The 17,274-nt window shown below is 34.3% G+C and overlaps 3 protein-coding genes across 5 annotated transcripts; 2 read left to right on the top strand and 1 right to left on the bottom strand.

Annotated features, from left to right (window-relative positions):
• Nucleotides 1–2,003: 2,003 nt before the first annotated feature.
• On the bottom strand, nucleotides 2,004–4,806 carry LOC105136553 (uncharacterized). Its single transcript, XM_011041947.1, has 2 exons — nucleotides 4,523–4,806; nucleotides 2,004–4,092 (listed from the first exon to the last, which is right to left on the bottom strand). The coding sequence occupies exon 2, from the start codon at nucleotides 4,056–4,058 to the stop codon at nucleotides 2,004–2,006; it is 2,055 nt and encodes a 684-aa protein (XP_011040249.1). The 5' UTR covers nucleotides 4,059–4,092; nucleotides 4,523–4,806.
• Nucleotides 4,807–6,394: 1,588 nt separating this feature from the next.
• On the top strand, nucleotides 6,395–16,545 carry LOC105136528 (probable leucine-rich repeat receptor-like protein kinase At1g35710). Of its 3 annotated transcripts, XM_011041928.1 has the most exons (28): nucleotides 6,395–6,627; nucleotides 6,932–7,085; nucleotides 7,223–7,294; nucleotides 7,420–7,665; nucleotides 8,645–8,716; nucleotides 8,812–8,883; nucleotides 8,969–9,040; nucleotides 9,134–9,205; nucleotides 9,497–9,568; nucleotides 9,662–9,733; nucleotides 10,245–10,316; nucleotides 10,403–10,474; nucleotides 10,611–10,682; nucleotides 10,764–10,838; nucleotides 11,087–11,158; nucleotides 11,773–11,835; nucleotides 11,915–11,986; nucleotides 12,604–12,675; nucleotides 12,810–12,821; nucleotides 12,902–12,945; nucleotides 13,054–13,421; nucleotides 13,494–13,686; nucleotides 13,815–13,934; nucleotides 14,044–14,159; nucleotides 14,255–14,465; nucleotides 15,395–15,654; nucleotides 15,798–15,948; nucleotides 16,110–16,545. In XM_011041928.1, the coding sequence occupies exons 1-26, from the start codon at nucleotides 6,468–6,470 to the stop codon at nucleotides 15,490–15,492; spliced, it is 2,796 nt and encodes a 931-aa protein (XP_011040230.1). In that variant the 5' UTR covers nucleotides 6,395–6,467; the 3' UTR covers nucleotides 15,493–15,654; nucleotides 15,798–15,948; nucleotides 16,110–16,545. The 3 variants fall into 3 exon arrangements, with proteins under 3 accessions (XP_011040230.1, XP_011040228.1, XP_011040229.1); XM_011041926.1 differs by lacking the exon at nucleotides 8,812–8,883 and having other exon boundaries at nucleotides 10,611–10,838; XM_011041927.1 differs by lacking the exon at nucleotides 8,969–9,040 and having other exon boundaries at nucleotides 10,611–10,838.
• LOC105136552 (probable LRR receptor-like serine/threonine-protein kinase At1g07650) lies at nucleotides 15,805–16,337 on the top strand. Its single transcript, XM_011041946.1, has 2 exons — nucleotides 15,805–15,948; nucleotides 16,110–16,337. Exons 1-2 carry the CDS (start codon nucleotides 15,805–15,807, stop codon nucleotides 16,335–16,337), a joined length of 372 nt encoding a protein of 123 aa, XP_011040248.1.
• Nucleotides 16,546–17,274: the final 729 nt, after the last annotated feature.

Below are 17,274 nucleotides of genomic sequence, written 5' to 3'. Positions count from 1 at the left end.
TTGATGTGAAAACTGCCTTCCTACATGGAGATTTGGAAGAGGAAATTTACATGTCTCAGCCAGATGGTTTCAAAGTCACTGGGAAAGAGAATTGGGCTTGTAAACTGAATAAGTCACTGTATGGATTGAAACAATCTCCTCGCCAGTGGTATAAGCGATTTGACAAGTTCATGATAGAACATGGATACACACGGAGTCAGTTTGATCATTGTGTATATTTTCGCAAACTTCTTGATGGTTCTTTCATCTATTTGCTCTTATATGTGGATGATATGTTGATTGCATCAAAGAGCAAAGTGGAGATTGATAGACTGAAAGCTCAACTGAGAACTGAGTTTGAAATGAAGGATCTTGGAGAAGCTAAGAAGATTCTTGGCATGGAGATTCAGAGAGACAGAAGAAAAGGCACAATCTGTTTGACACAGACCCAATACTTGAAGAAAATTCTAAAGAGATTTGGGGTAGATGGTAAGACCAAGCCTGTAAGTACACCTCTAGCTCCTCATTTTAAGCTAAGTGCTTCAATGTCTCCACGCACAGAGGAAGAGCGCAAGCATATGGTTCAAATTCCGTATGCAAATGCAGTTGGTGCATTAATGTATGCAATGGTTTGTACAAGACCAGATATTTCACATGCAGTCAGTATGGTGAGCAGGTATATGCATGATCCGGGAAAGGGTCATTGGCAGGCAGTTAAGTGGATTCTACGGTACATTCATGGCACAACTGATATTGGTTTGAAGTTTGAGAGGGATGATAGACTCAAACAAAATTTAGTTGGTTATGTGGATTCGGACTATGCTGGTGACTTAGACAAGCGTCGTTCCACAACAGGCTATGTGTTTACACTTGCTAAAGGGCCTGTAAGTTGGAGGTCAACTTTACAATCAACAGTAGCTTTGTCAACAACTGAGGCAGAGTACATGGCAGTAACAGAAGCTTTCAAGGAAGCTATATGGTTACATGGGTTGATTGAAGATTTGGGAATTGTTCAAGAGCACGTGAATGTCCATTGTGATAGTCAAAGTGCTATTTGTCTTGCAAAGAATCAGGTTCATCATTCCCGCACCAAGCACATCGATGTTCGATTTCATTTTGTTCGAGAAATTGTGGATGAAGGAGATATTCTGCTACAGAAGATTGGTACCGCAGATAATCCAGCTGACATGCTCACAAAATGTGTCTCAGGGATCAAGTTCCAACATTGTTTGGACTTGGTCAACATCTCTCGGTGTTGAGCACCTTCAGGGTGCAGCGCCATATGGCGCATTAGAGGCAGCATTGATTGATCACAAAGATTGGATGGAAAAATCTTGCCAAGGTGGAGATTTGTAGCAAATTGTCAACATTTTTTCTCAACCACCCTCTCCTTTAACAACCACCATCAACCACTTCCAACCACCATTCAACCACCATCAACCACCCTCAACCACCCTCAACCACCCTCAACCAAGTTGCCAAGGCTCTCCTATAAATAGAGATAAAGAGAGAGCAAAAGTGTAGTGAAATTGTGGTGAGAGCAAAGGGTGAAAGTGTGGTGAGTGCAACTGTGAGAGTGAGAAAATACAGATTTGAGAGAAACACCGAGTGTAAGAGTAAAACACCCGGTTAAGTGGGATTGTACTGGGTTGAGTTGAGTGTTTGTATCATTCCTTCAATAATATACAATCTGCTGCCTCCGTGGACGTACCCGATTTTGGGGAACCACGTAAATCTGTTGTTTGTGTTTTATTTGTGTTTGCTTTTGGTCCAGTATGCGCAACATCAAGATCATTATTTAACTCTCTTTTTTTCCAGTGAGTGCTAAGCCTGATGTAGGCCACAGGGCCACATTTTTATTTTTTTAAAAATTACAAAATTTCACACAAGAAAATCCCATACCAAAATACAATACTAATGATGAAATGAAATAAAGAGTCCTAAAACATGTCTCCGTGCAAAGAAGACTCCCAAACTGGATCAAACAATATTTCAAACGTAGAAAAAGAGCAACAAACTTAAAACTATGGATTATGAGCTTCCCCGGAACTGGTTTTCACACTTGTTAGACACTGCTCGCTTAAACCCAAATGCGCCATGAGAAGGCACACACGAGTGAGTAGCTCCCCACCACGTGTAAGTGCTTGAGCATGCTCTTTCCATCCACAATTAGATGCTGCATAAGCCAACATCTCCACCCATATTTGACTTATCATCCTCCACTTTTTTTCGTTGGTCCAATTATTCTCCAGAGATTGTAATTCCTTAGCGAGCTTGCAAGCATCATGTAGCATTGACACATTGTTTCCATTTTTTTTTATTTCATTCAAAAACTCTTCAGAACCCCAATGAGTAGGTGTTATTATTTCCGATCTCCAGCACCACGAGAATTCGGTGAGTTGAATGCCGGTTTGCTTGTACCTTGCCTGACCAATCCCTTTAGGCAGCATATTTGGAGGTTCACTTAGAAGATACAACATGTAATTAGATAAGGATCTGCTCATTTTGCAAAGTTGATTATTTGCATCAACTTTGTTATTGCGAATATCATCATGATAGCAAATATCAGTGGCAATGTGCCATAAAAGGAGGCTCCCATGAAAGTCTATTTCAACCACAGCCCAACGAAATTCTTCCAAGCATCCCATGCTTTTCAGTACCTGATCACCTCTTTCAGCCAATATCTCCTTCAAATCATTCATGCCAGGATCAGGTTGAGGCATTTCATGACTATATCTCGAACGTTTGTCTTTGAGGTATTCCCAAATTAATTCTTTTAATTCCTCACTGATAACCTCCCAACTTTGAATGTTATCCTTGCCTATCAACTTCAGAAAACAAACTTTGGCTGTTGGTTTACATGCCAACGAATTTATGACCATCGTCCGCAAAGCTGATCCGTTCTTGGTTATTTGAGCATCTGTTAAGTCGTGTCGAGCCATTTTTCTTTCCCACCTTTTGTTATTGTCAGAATAGATAGCTCGATAGACAAAATCGGCCCATGGCTTTTTTAGCAAGCTAAGCCGAAGCATAGCCCATTCAGATAAGAGAAGCATGATGAATCCATATATCTCAAGAACCACTCCTCCTCCCAGCAAGATGTATGAAATAATTACCTCGGTTCCTGTATAGGCACACTTGTTCGCGACCATCAACGAGAAGGCGACCAATGCAGAAGTAAAAGATAGGAAACTGATGGAGCGAAGAATTGTACGCGTTGAACAAACACTTGTCACCTTCGTAAAAAGCACATCGTACATAAATCCCAACTCGACTTCTATCACTTTGAAGGCTTCTGTGGCTTTCTTCTTGCTACTCAGGATACGATAGCTTGCCATATGGCTAGAATGGCTAAGCGCGAGATCTGCATAAAATATCTTGAACATTTGAAATAAAAAATGTGCTTCATGGAGATACACAGCCTCAGGTATTATGTTGTTAAATTCTAAACCTTTATTCAAGTCTTCCTCAGACATGTCAAAAAAGCCAACAGATCGAAATTTCTTGCCAAATTGGCTCTGGAAAGTATCCACTTCTTCATTTTCGATGTCCCTAAACTTCTTGGAGCTTGCTAGCCAGAGAACCAAAATCCTTTCTCCAAACTTGGTAATTCCAGCAACAAAGATGGGAATGGCTATATATATGAGTGGATCCTTACCCCATGATTTGAACAGGAAATAAGAAGCTGTAGAAGCTTGAGTTGCTAGCCGGAGAAGGTGTCTTAACCACAATTCGTTGTCTTCCAGTGCATAAGCAGTGATAGTGTCAGGGCCACCAAGGTGTACAAGGAGAATTGGTGCCCAAAATGCTGGAATATTGTTTGAAGTTGGATTGATACGATTTGTTCCCGAAACTCCTTGGCTACGGGAAACACTACCCAATGCATAAATTGTCACCGAATCCGCGGACAAGTATGCTATCCAGACAAGGCCTCCAAGCACGATTCCAGTGTAGTACTTCCGCCGATCTCCAATGACGATGAGCAAGATTTGGAGAAACAGACTTAACAAAATCAGTGAGCGAATCTCCCATTCATTCCACAATTCTTGAGCACGTTTGGACAAGTTGCTGATATCCATTTTCTTTCCTTTTGTTTTCCTTCAACACAAGGTGCTATGTAAATTAAAATTTCCAATAATGAAATCAGCTTTAGTTAAGATTCCAACCAAGCCAGAAACAATATTCAACTAAAGCAACAATGGACCGAGTACTAGCTAGTACTAATAACAGAAACAGTCACAAACTATTTAATAAACAAGATCATTACATTACTGCAAATTATGGAGCTTAACTAATTGACCATTTTCAACTTCTTGCAGACATAGTGGTTTTGGTTACTTCAGCTAATACAAAAATCACTAAATCAAAAGCATAAATATCATTGGAATTGATTTGTGCTTAGAGCTACTCTAATTAAATTAATTACACCCTAAAACTCATGTTAATTGGATGGGGAAAAAATAACAATCTACAAACACATGTATAACGTATGCAGTTCATGATTTTTCAAGCCAAGTCACTTCTAGAATAGCCAAAACAATACCTGGAGATTTTATGTGCAAGGGCAATGATGGGGACTGTGCTGCTTAGTTATAATTTTTCCGTCGACTTAGTTGGTTTTAGAAGTGCTGGTTCCACAAATACTTTACAATTACAAAGTTTTGATATATTCCTGTAGAACGATGATTACTTACAAGGTACAAAAGAGAGGAAATGTTCTTGTTCCTGAATAGGTACCTTTCCCTTGTCGCAAGGTAAAATTTTATTCTTCTGGCATCTACTTAGCCCGTGATTTTCATGGAAACACTTCCTGTTTTGGAAGAAAATTATTTGTACGTACGTATATAAAATGAGTGAAGAAGTTTATGGTGGAAGCTTTGAGAGAAAAAGAAGTTTCAATGGTACTAGGCAATGGATGATTTGTATCCCTAAGTGATATTATTCGGATAGTGGATTGCAGCTGCCCTTTTAATTTGCTCTGTTAGTCTCACGTTTCTTTCTGCTAGCATTTGGAAAAGAAGTAGGAGATGTTGGAGATAGGTGCGTGACAGAAATGGAATATATTTGTTTTGGTTACCAGAGAAAGACAAAATTCTTGAGAAAGAAATCTTGTGTTTTTCTATACTTTTAATATGAGAGGATAGACGGAGATGAGCATATACAATATTATGAAATTTTATTCTAAAATTGTTCTTATAAATTAAATTTTCAAAACCACAACTTATGTCCTTTACTTGTTAATAATGGCCATTTATTTTGTATGCATCATTCATGACCATTGGATTTGATTTAACAAAAATAGTAAAAAGTATGAAATTCATAAAAATAAAAAAGAGAGGAGAATTTTTTTTTTGTTGTCGAGATTTTCAAAATTTTTGTTAATTAATATGAAATCATTGTTGAACTATTACCGAATAATTTAAGATTTTGATAATTATCTAAAATACTATAAAATTCTTGTCATGTTATGCACACGTAACGTGAGAGAGTTATTTTATGAAATTGAAGGGGGATTTTAAGTTTAATTATAAGGATATGATTATGGAGTCCAGGAATCATTACCGTGTATTATTTCAAACCTTTACGTGTTTTATAATTTGATCATAAATTTCTGATTTATTTAATAGAAGTTTTAATTTTTCATTAATTTTTAATATTTTTATTGTAATTAAATTCTCAATAAATTTAATTAAAACTTGAAAATTTTTAATTGAGTCCAATTTTGAATTTTACTGTTTAAATTAAATTTTCTTTATTAATAGGATTTTTATTAGTAAAAAATATGCTGTTAAATTTTTTAATTTTATATATTTTAATTCTTCTCAACTACTTTTTAATAATTCTCTGGATGTTTTGATGTTTTCTTTTCTTTTTTATTTATCAGTTTAGCAAATCTGATCATATCCGAAATGAAATGCAATGATAAAAGTCCTCAAAGCTCGACAGAGAAACACATGTGAGGCACACCCTCTTGCCATGACAGCGCTATCAGACCATGCTACTACGCCTTGGTGAGAACCAAAAGCGCGTGAAATGAATAAATAAAAGATATTACTTAAATATTCGTCTCTTTAATCATTTCTAATGCGCACTTTTTCCTTGTCTTCGTCTGCTCTCTTTTCTTTGTGTTCAAATCAGAGACAAGGAACGAAACACGAGTAGTATAGAATCCAAAAGGCATTACTGTATCCACAAGCAATTGTTACTTTGGTAGCTTTCCTAAAGAAGGCTTCCTCCTCAGTCGCTATCCAATACTTATCAGTGCCAAGTTCCCCACCTTGACGTAGTGGAATGATTTCATTCATTTGATGACAACTTCTGGACAAAGAAAATAACAAAAGTAGTTAAAGATAACAAAATATTAGATTCCTCCTTGTTGAGAATCTCTTTTCATTAGGCATGTTTTCATTCATGTGTGTTTATATAAATATACGCAGTGGCATCCACGTACATACACACAGCACGAAACGCAAACTAGAGGTAGAGCTATGTCGAAACCAATAGGTTCTGAATGGTCTGTAATGCTCATCAGTATACTTTTTCTTCTTAACTGTCTTCTTTTTTCGCAACCTTGCTCTGGGGCTTCATTTGCATTTGGTGATCAAATCGACGAAGTCGCACGTAATGGATCTCTTCCAGATCATGAAGGTACAAATAATTGTCTTTATGATTCATTCTAAGATGTATCACGACATGTTTAGTTTAATTACTAATCGATGTGGGATAGGGTGGAAGAAGGCCATTGATTTTCTCATGAAGAAATTGATTACACGACAGAAAAGCTATTCGAATATGTAGATTACTTTTCGTTTCTTTTTTTACACAGACCAATAAATTCTAACCCATCTACGTAGGTATATAATAAGGTCGATTGAGTATTTTTATATTAACATTAGAAGATCCTAGTGGGATTTAATAAGTTTTTTTCCTCTTTTTTGCAAACCCTCTGCAGTACGTGCTCTTCGACTCCTTTCCAAGAATTTGCTGTCCCAAGACACAACGCAGTTAACTCTCACGTATCCAATTTGTTCTACCGAACTGGATTTCGAGATCACGTGCTCCTGCCACAGCATAAGAAATCAATCGGTTTGTTCGGTCACTAGAATGTATGCACAAAACTTGATAAATTCAAACTCTTATTGTCATTAACAAAAACAAACAATATAAAAAGATATAAAAAGGAATGCATGAAACCTGTTTAAAACAATCCTTTCTATGTGAACCGCTTCAATTTCTTTGACAGAAAATTGCCAAGCAAAAACTTGGATGGATCTATTGACCCTTCAATAGGTAACTTTGCAAACTTGGAAGGACTGTAAGTATCACAACTCCACATATATTTCTCTTTTCAGTATCGAAACTGCTGTTTTATGTGTTAAAACAAACACCTACAGTTGTTGCCATTGATGAAATTGATGTTTGATCATATTGCCACACCAGTAATCTTTTCAATAATCAGCTTTCTGGTGAGATTCCTTCAACGCTGGGGTATTTGCAGCATCTCACGTATTTGTATGTTAAAGCTTTGATTCCTTGTTCTATATTTAGAAATGATGGCATGCATAGGCTATGCTTATTTCTAAATCATGGTACAATGACTGTGGTGAACATCAGGAACCTTGCAAGCAATTCGTTGACCGGTTCTATACCTCCAAGCCTGACAATGTTGCACAATCTGGAACATCTGTAAGTCTGTCATGATTGCTTCCAATTAACGGTATTGCAATTCCTTAGAACTCATGGTAGATAACCCTTCTAATGATGACTGAATTGATACACCACAGCATAGCAAGACAAAACAGCACCCGCCATCCAATTTGTCATATGCCATTAGATGATTGCCATCAAATTTAAAGGAAGAACGAATAATATTAAAGAGATAAACTTAGATGAACAGAATAAAGAATTAATTTTAGCACACGCCACTTGACTGTATATCTAACGGATTCGATGGTGTGATCTAAAGACAATTAATTAATAAATGAATCTAAATTGGAACGAGTTGTTGTGGTGAAAGTTTTTAATATTTATTCTTGTTTTGGCTTTGGTATAATATTTATTTAATTTGCTATAAATAACAAATTTTACCATTGTTTGAAAGTATTATAAACTTATTCCAAAGATTTTGTACACTATTTTAAACTTTTAATTAAAATAATTGAGAGTTTTGCTAATAAATAATTATGAGTTTAAATTTCACAAAAAATTAATTTTTTAAAAATAAAAATATTGTGTTGATGATGTGTTAAAGTTTCAATCCAAAACAAACAAGAGTCCATTAAAAAATAATATATAAAAATATTGGTGAAAACTAGCTTTATAGTTTAAAATTTTGAATTGAAACAATTGTTTTTTAGTAATATATAATCCTAAGACATTGCTCTTATAATGCAATCTTTTTCTACAATTACTTGTAGATTTTCAAAAAATAAAAATTTTATTAACTTTTTTAAACAATTCCACAAAGATCGGGAATATCTATCAAGTTTGCGAAACAGAGTATATAGCCTCCACATATACTGCATAAAGACCTTTCTACATTACACTTACGCTAATAATTTTGAATTGCTATTTTCTTAAAATTTCCATTAACCCCAAAGTTCAATAAAGTACTAACTGAAAGTTCTTATCTTCTGGGATGTGTCCGGTGATATCACCTGAACAGTTTTCTATCCAACAATGATCTTGATGGTCCCATCCCTCAGAATCTTACGGGTTTACAATCGCTTCGGATTTTTTAAGTCGAAGCTATATACACTCGATATTTTTTGGCTCTCTCTCTCTCTATATATATATATATATATTCATTTTGATATATGTGTTGAAAATCAGGAATCTTTCCAACAATCAGTTGACCGGGCCAATACCAGACAGCATACGATTCTGTCAAAACTTGATAAAGATGTACGTATTTCTTCTTACATATTAAAACAGTCTTGCATCATATATATATATATATATTCATTCTGATATATGTGTTGAAAATCAGGGATCTTTCCAACAATCAATTGACCGGGCCAATACCAGACAGCATACGATTCTGTGGAAAGTTGATAGGGATGTAAGTATTTCTTCTTACAGATTAAAACAGTCTTGCATCTATATATGGACAGCTTAATTCTTAACCAGATACATGTACATCTTCCTGTCACAGCTATCTTCGCCTCAACTTCCTCAGCGGTACTATAAACGAAAATTTGGGGAACCTCTCTTCACTGATGTTTCTGTAAGGGAGTTCACAACCTGTTAGTTTTGGCTATAAGATCTTTCTATGTATTATTGCATGGTTTTTACTTTTTTTTGGCTTATATATGTATACAACTTTCGTTTTTCTTGCTAGTTTGTTAGCTTTATGGCACTAGCACCAATTAATAATAAGTCCTCGAATAATTACATTACTTGGATATGGTTCTATGAGATTGCATGGAATCATTCGGATTTTTCACTGCTTTTTCATTCTACATGATATTCGTGTCTTGATTGCTCTTATACATTATATATATCATTCTATTTGCAGGGATCTTTATAGTAACAAGTTGTCAGGCATTATTCCAAAAGAATTAGGAAAACTGTCTTTTCTCAGCTTTCTGTAAGAAAAATCTATTCACTGCTTCTTGAAGTCTCTTTCTCAAGAGTACTATAAATTTTTCTACTTATTTGTCTGTTTCTCTGGAGGGAAAAGGAACCTAGATGACAATGATCTTCATGGTGAACTTCCGAAGGAGCTTGGAAGCTTGACCAATCTTCGACAGCTGTAATTTTCTTGTTTTACTTTTGTCATTTTGATCATAGAGAATCCAACTTGCTTTAACTTCAGATGAGGTCCCATGTGAAAAATTCGGAACGATAGCCACCTAAGTAGTGCACTACCAATAACCTAGAACTTAAGCTTTCAAATGATGCCAATGTAAAGTTTATGTTGTTAAATTAAATTATAAAATATAATTTATATTATTTTTTAATATATTATTTGAAGTAAAAAATATACCCCTTAATTAAAAAAAATTTATATTGAAAACTTACATAGGTTTATATTATTAATTGTTTAATTTTTATGAAATAAATATAGATAATAAGATTCGATCTCCTGACCACTTAGTTATGAAAATTCTGATACTATATTAAAAAATCATTTTAATTTAATGATTTAAATTATTAAATGAGATTTCATAATATAATTTATATTATTTTTTAATAATATCCAAAGAGGCTATATTTAATAAGAAGCATTTTAGTTTTTATCTAACAGCCTTAATTCCTTGTAGATACTTGACAGCAAATAATTTTACTGGAGCAATTCCTACGACATATGCGAAACTTATCAATCTTGAAGAGTTGTGAGTTTCTTGCTTTTTTTTTTTTTTCTCTTGCAATTTAGTTTTACGCTATGATACAATTAAAGGAAGTATTTGGGTCAATGCAGTGCAGTGGGTGGAAACTATTTGTCTGGTCCAATACCTGATTATTTTGGAAAATGGGTGAAACTCACTAAACTGTAAGTCTTTGTTAATTTTTTTTCTTCTAAAAAACATAGTCAAGGTCAATGTTATAGTCTGTAGAGGATTTAATTAAATTTATCAACCAAAACAATTTGGTGCATTGAGCTGACTGTTTCATTGTGTACTTGCCAGGGTTCTGATAGGAAATAATTTTGAAGGGAATCTGTCAGCACAAACTTTTAGTCTGCCAAGTTTACAGAGATTGTATGTGCAATCATTTGATGCCAGCATAGTATTTAATTTTAATGTGAAGATAGACATGAAAGTGTTGTTTAATGATTCCAGGTGGGTCAGTGATGTGAGCAATCCAGGAATATCATTCCCTGAAGAAGTACCGGAACAAAAATCTCTATTTTCAGTGTGAGTGTTTTTCTTCAGATTTAGTATGGAATTAATCTGGGAAAATCTAGATTAATGCTCATGGATTTCATCATAAATCTTTAGGCGTTGAGGTTTTCCAAGTCCAAGAGCACTTCAATGACAAATATTTTATTTCATATGAGAGTAACATTGCGAAGATCTTTTCGACATTGCTTCCGTCCTCTCATTTTCTAACATTTAATTGTTTACAAATAGAGAGTCTCTTACTTCTTCTATTGTTTGTGCAGGATCCTGAGAAATTGCAAAATTAACGGCTCAATACCCAAAGACATTGGCAATTGGTCACAGTTAAAATATCTGTATGTTTACCCTTTTAGAAATTTCCAGTAGTCGTTCCATCGTAGGTAGTTTATTTTTCTATACTGTGTTGGATTAGTCTGCTCCAAAATGGTTTAACTTTTTCTTTTCATAAGTAATAAATTGCATTACAACACCATAAAGAGAGGCAAAAAAGAGTGACGATAACAAATTTGCAAATATATGGGCCAGCAGTTGTTTGAATCAAGAGCAAATGCATAACCAGAACACCATAGCAACAAAGGATACAGCTTCATGTCCATACTATACACTTTTCTGGAAGATCGAAGTCATGCCACACATTCACGCAAAACATGAGAGAAAAACACAGAAACCTATATATAAAGAAAATCTACATGCAATGATCGATGAAAAGCTCGTCAAATCTCTAAGACCTATTCGATGGCTTATTCATCCAGTTAACCATAACAGCCAAAATGGTTAAACTCCATCTATAAGCTCAACACTTACACGCATTGATCTCATTTGTTGTTTCTTTTTCCTTCAGCTGACTCTTTGATCTACATTCCCAATTGAGTCTATATGCTTCGAACTTTAACATCAATTTCGAGTTCTATTATAACTAATATTTGATGCGTTTTGCTTTGTCTCCCAGAGATTTGAGCTTCAACAACTTAAGTGGTAGCGTTCCAGAAACATTTCAGAGACTGAATAAGTTGTACGTGTTTAAGTTGTTTATAGATATATTGGAGAGCTGGGAAACCATTGTTGCTGATGGGTTGAAGTTTCCTGCTTAGATTTTTAACGAACAACACGCTCAGTGGGCTTCCTAACTGGACCAATAACTCGACAAGTGTCTATCCCACAGCGTAAGACACTAGATTGGCATCCGGTTAATCCAAGCTTTTCTTCAACTGTCCACATAATTTCTTTTTAATTACTCTATTACTGAAGTCGGAAATAGGATGTAATTATACCTTCTTTTGTCAGTGAAATAGTATAAAACTATTCTTAGGAATTTATCAAACAATTGGATTCATATTATTTTTTTGACACTCTTCAATAGATAAGGTATGGCGATTAAAAATTAAATTAGAGATACAAATTATCATTTTTTAGTGTGTTCTTCAGCTTTTTTTCTTAGCTCATTACATCCCTTGATTAAGCATACAACAAACCATAGTTAATGTATAACACTTGGCAGTTTAACAAGGTGACATTTGTTAAAAATATCTTAAAGTGCTAAATTGTGCTCATATCAACTTAATTTTAATTTTTTTGTCTTTTTATAATTATTTTAGGTTAGTTATGCCTCTCTAATATGTCTTTTTACTCGTTAAATCCCATAATTAAGGTGACAAGAAATCATGGTTAGTATAGAATAAGTGGCATGCTAAGAAGTTGACACATGTTAAAAAAATAATTTAGATGAATTATTAACTGAGGAAAAAATTTCAAATCAATTTTATGAATTGTTAACTTGCAGGGATCTTTCGTACAATAACTTCAACGTGACATGTGAAAATGCAACCTGCTTGGGATTGCAGAATGTAAGCATGTAAGAGATGGACCAAACTCCTATCCATTTTGTTTTCTTTTTGACAAATCTATTGACTTTCATAAATCACTACTGAATATTTCTCATTGATATTTATTTCCTTGGTTTATTTTCATGATCTTGGTGCTTTTCAGTCACCCGACTAGGTATGTGGTGCCATAATTTTCTGCAGTAAGAGTGATGTTCTTGAAGCATGTCTAACAAATTTCTGTTTTTTAACTCTTAGGTTTTTCATAGATGAGATGCGGGGGAAAAAATGTGGTCGAAGGCGTAAGTTCATTCTTTTTATTAGATAGAGAATTTCTCTCTTCTAATTATACCGGCTGAGTTTCTTATGGTAAATAATCATGTTTGTACTCAAAATAAGTTTTCTTGCAGATAATTCCTTGTTTATAAATAGTGGTGGTGAGGAAGTAGATGACGGAAAAAATAATTATCATAACGATACCTCATTATCAAGGTTTAATCTTAGTCCATCTGAGGATTGGGCTTATAGCTATGCTGGGGACTACCTCTGGGCAAAAGTCAATGCCAGCACTTTAGTAAGAAACTTGACGTGTGAAATCACTAGCTCTAAGGCAAACATTGATAACAATTTTCGCCTTGCTCCCGTCTCTCTAACGTATTATGGCCTCTGCTTGCGTAAAGGCAAGTACATTGTGACACTTTATTTTGCTGAAGCATTATATTCTAAGAGTGAAGATTACAGCACATCAGGAAAACGAGTGTTTGATATATATATTCAGGTAAATATTTCGCTTGTCCAGAAAACTAATTTACGTGCTAATGACACACTCTTAAGGAAGTCTTGGTTGCAGGGAATGATTGTAAAGAAAGATGTCAACATAAAGGAAATCCCTGGGAAAGAACATGAAGAAAGACGACTACAATTCGAGGTTAAAATAAATGATGGTTCGTTAGAGATCAAGTTCTTCTGGGCTGGCAAGGGGTCTCTATACAACCCACCTGGTCTCAATGGACCTCTCATATCAGCTGTTTCGATCACTCGTGGTAGGCACGAACTTCAATACTTTTCATTTTGTCTGCTAAAACCCAGGATTCTGCTGCTCACTTCACTATCTGTGTGAGAATAGTTTACTGCTTGGCTGACAACCATTGTTTTCTATATGTTCCCCAAGTTCCCAGAAAACTGCATGGTTGGGAAATTGCGTTGATTGCAGTCGGCTGTATTTTGTTTCTGCTGCTGTTGTTGGCCTTCATGTGGAGAATGGGCTGGATAGGAGACAGAGAATTGCGAGGTAAACACGAAGTGAAGGAAATCTATGAACATAATCTGTTCTCCGTCTGAATAATTCTTAAATAATTGTGGTTTGATCCACTTAACCCATGTGTTATTGCAACATATAGAAACCAAAGTGAAGATTGGAGAAAGAACTTTCACCCTTAAGCAGATCATTGATGCAACAAAAAAATTTAGTCCCAAGATGGAGCTTGGTAGAGGACGTTCTGGGATAGTATACAGGGTAAAACAAATCTCTTGTTCCTTAATTCTTTTTCTTTTAAGCAATAACTTTTATGTTCTTTAACCTTTCTTCACTTTGATTTGGCAATACTGCAGGCTCAATTGCCAGACCTGACTGTAGCAGTGAAGAAGCTAGTCGCTCAATCAAATGCAGTCGATGAAATAGCAACTGAAGTTTATTTCAAGAAGGCCAAGGAGTTGAAACACGACAACATTGTTAAATTGCTTTATATTTATTCAAGAAGGCGCCTACATTTACTCATCTACGAATTCATGGAAGTTGGCTCGCTCGGACAAGTTTTATTTGGTAATTTCCTTTATTTCTCAGTATCGATCCATTTTGGCATTTACAAATATTGCTAACCATATACGTAGCTTCTAATTTGGTAAATATGAACAGTAAATATACTAGAAAAGATAAAAATAAAGTGTTTATACACAACGTCATGGTCCATTAAGAAAAACTTTTGACACTTTCAAGTTAAAGAAGAATGTTTTTTTTTTTTTAATAAGTATTACACGTCCAGCTGATATACTGATTTAATGTAAAATTTTATGGTAATAGGAGAGTATTTAATAATATTTTATAGTTATTTTACAATACTTCATTAAAAAAAATAGATACAAGGAGCAGGTGAATATATTTATTATTTTTAATAAATCATGGATTTTATTATTTTATTTTATTTTGTTTGTTTGTTTTATTTTTCAAAGTCAATTAAAAAAATAACTAATAAAATGTCACATCTAAATGATTTTAGGATGGATGATATGTTAATTTTTAAAGTTTATATGGTTTTCCGTTCCTTTTATTTTCTCTATACAGCATTATCTTAACTTATATGGTGTATGGTCTATTTGGAATTGTGATAATAATAATGTTTTAAAATGATTTTTGCTTAGAAATATATGAAAATAATAATTTTTTATTTTTTAAATTATTTTTAATATTAACACACAAAAACAATTTAAAAAATAAAAAAAATTATTTTTAATAAAAAGTTTTTAAAATTTTTAAAAATGTAGCTTGCACCGGCCTGTATTTCAAGTGCTCTGAATCTTTAGAATTTTCAGTGAATAGTTTGATTTTTCAAGCATTACACTTACATATTAAACGTGATACTCGAGTTTAGTTCTAATCGAAGGACTAATTAAACCTTACGGTGATCCTTAGTCAACCATTTTTTCACAACCAGAACACGGCAGACTGCCGACTATTGACTTGGGGACTTGCAGGTACAAATTCCACAGTGCGAATTGATTGGCCGAAAAGATTTATAATCTGCAAGTATAATCTGCAAGGGAATAGCGTAGGGTTTGAGGTATCTTCATGAAAGGAATCCTCAAATAATACACAGAAACATAAAAGCCAATAATATTCTGCTTGATGCAAGTTGTAATCCGAAAATATCAGATTTTGGATTGGCAAAGCTTTACGAGGAGGAGGATCCACATGTTGCGGTTAGAGCAGCAGGAGGAGGAGGAGGAGGAGATCTGTAAGTAAAAATTGACTTGACCATTTTATATGGAAAAAAAATTGGTTCCAGTAGCAATCCATACATCTCACCAGAGTATTTTGAATATCTCCACGTAGTTACGATTTGTTATTATTTGATCTATCATTTCAATGCCTTTTCAGTTCATACATGTCACCAGAGTATGCAATCCGGAGAACCATGACAGCGAAAGCCGATGTCTACAGTTTTGGGATCCTTCTCCTTGAGATCGTTAGTGGGAGAAACAATACTGAGTACAGAGAAAAGGAAGAAACTGTTGTTCTGCTAGATACGGTGAGAGCTGGATCGATTATTGTTTTACTTAGTTAATGTTTCTTAGCTAAAATATGATCAGAAGGGATTAATTAACAATTTTTAGTATTTTTTGTACAGTAAAAGTGTATAGTTATGACATTCCTTTTGGGCAATTTTCTTACAAGTTCAAACAATTTCAGGCCGCTAATTTACGTGCGCGGGGAACGCTAGGAGATTTGATTGACTCAAGGGTGGGCCATAATTATGACGGGAACCAAACGAACATTGTTCTGAATTTGGCAATGATGTGCACCGAACAATCACCTTCTCTCAGGCCTACAATATCTCAAGTTGTGGCTGTACTTCAAGGCGAAAAAACCCTTAAGAATATTTCTGAAGAGATCGCTCCCTCAATCTCTCCTGCTTGAGCACCGGATGGTCAAATATATATAACTTGTGTGTTTTGCCATGTTTCCATATCTATTGATTCTTGATTCATTTCTTTTCTTTTTGTTGGTTTGTTTCCCTTGATCCTCCTTTTCATTTAAATCTTCCTAGTAAAGATTGAAGGAAAAACATGTACTGGTTCTTAAGAATTATGGCCCTGAAAATTGGAGACCTAGCTCGTTGATATTATGTAATATCTATATAGACCGGATGGTCAATATATATATATATAGTTTCATGTTTTCAATTATAATTACCACCATGTTTATGTTTTCCTTTAATCTTAGCAGAAGCAGTCTTAAATCAGTAGCTCTTAGTTTCCAGCTTACATCAATCAAGTCTCGAAACTAAACTTAAATCTTGGGAGACACTAGTAATTACATGAAGTGCTCTGCACGTGATTCACTTTTAAAAAAAATATTTAGATAAATAAATTATTAATTTAAAAGATTATTTGATAATATATCAAGTTTTAATAAAACAAATGTAAATTTTAATAATTAATTTTATAACAATGGTTATTTCTTCTGGCAATTCCACTGAATGATTTTTATATCATTTTGTTTTCTAATTTAAATCTGGTGTTAGATTGTATATACAATACATTCTTTTATACATATTTTTTAAAAGATTCTATATCAATTAGAAATAAATTATTTCCTAAAGTTTATTTTTTTTAGTTTGGAATCAATATGGAGGGATTTTTTCTCTCCATTATTATAAAAAAAAAAATAAGGGCGTGCTTATAAAGTGACATCTTGTGGTCCAAAGTGGAAGAAGGGCGTGCTTATTGTATCATGTGTGAAGACTGGTGGCTAGTTGTGAGGCACCCAAATAGTTTGTTTATTTTTTTTCTTTTCAGATTCTTTGTATTCTGTCTTATCTTTCAGCTCCACTTAATTGATGGGCTGCTTTATA

Source organism: Populus euphratica, unplaced genomic scaffold (genome assembly GCF_000495115.2).
Source record: "Populus euphratica unplaced genomic scaffold, PopEup_1.0 scaffold142.1, whole genome shotgun sequence".
Classification (NCBI taxonomy): domain Eukaryota; kingdom Viridiplantae; phylum Streptophyta; class Magnoliopsida; order Malpighiales; family Salicaceae; genus Populus; species Populus euphratica.
Note: the sequence above shows the minus strand (reverse complement) of the source record. Positions and strands in the feature narration are given on the sequence as shown.

Bases quoted from the DNA above. Each gene is read 5' to 3' on its own strand.
- LOC105136553 (XM_011041947.1), bottom strand. From the start codon at position 4,058: ATGGATATCAGCAACTTGTCCAAACGTGCTCAAGAATTGTGGAATGAA.
- LOC105136528 (XM_011041926.1), top strand. From the start codon at position 6,468: ATGTCGAAACCAATAGGTTCTGAATGGTCTGTAATGCTCATCAGTATA. The intron at 7,295-7,419 runs GTAAGTATCACA...TTGCCACACCAG, and splicing joins TTTGCAAACTTGGAAGGACT to TAATCTTTTCAATAATCAGC. The intron at 9,206-9,496 runs GTAAGGGAGTTC...TTCTATTTGCAG, and splicing joins CTCTCTTCACTGATGTTTCT to GGATCTTTATAGTAACAAGT.
- LOC105136552 (XM_011041946.1), top strand. From the start codon at position 15,805: ATGTCACCAGAGTATGCAATCCGGAGAACCATGACAGCGAAAGCCGAT. The intron at 15,949-16,109 runs GTGAGAGCTGGA...AAACAATTTCAG, and splicing joins CTGTTGTTCTGCTAGATACG to GCCGCTAATTTACGTGCGCG.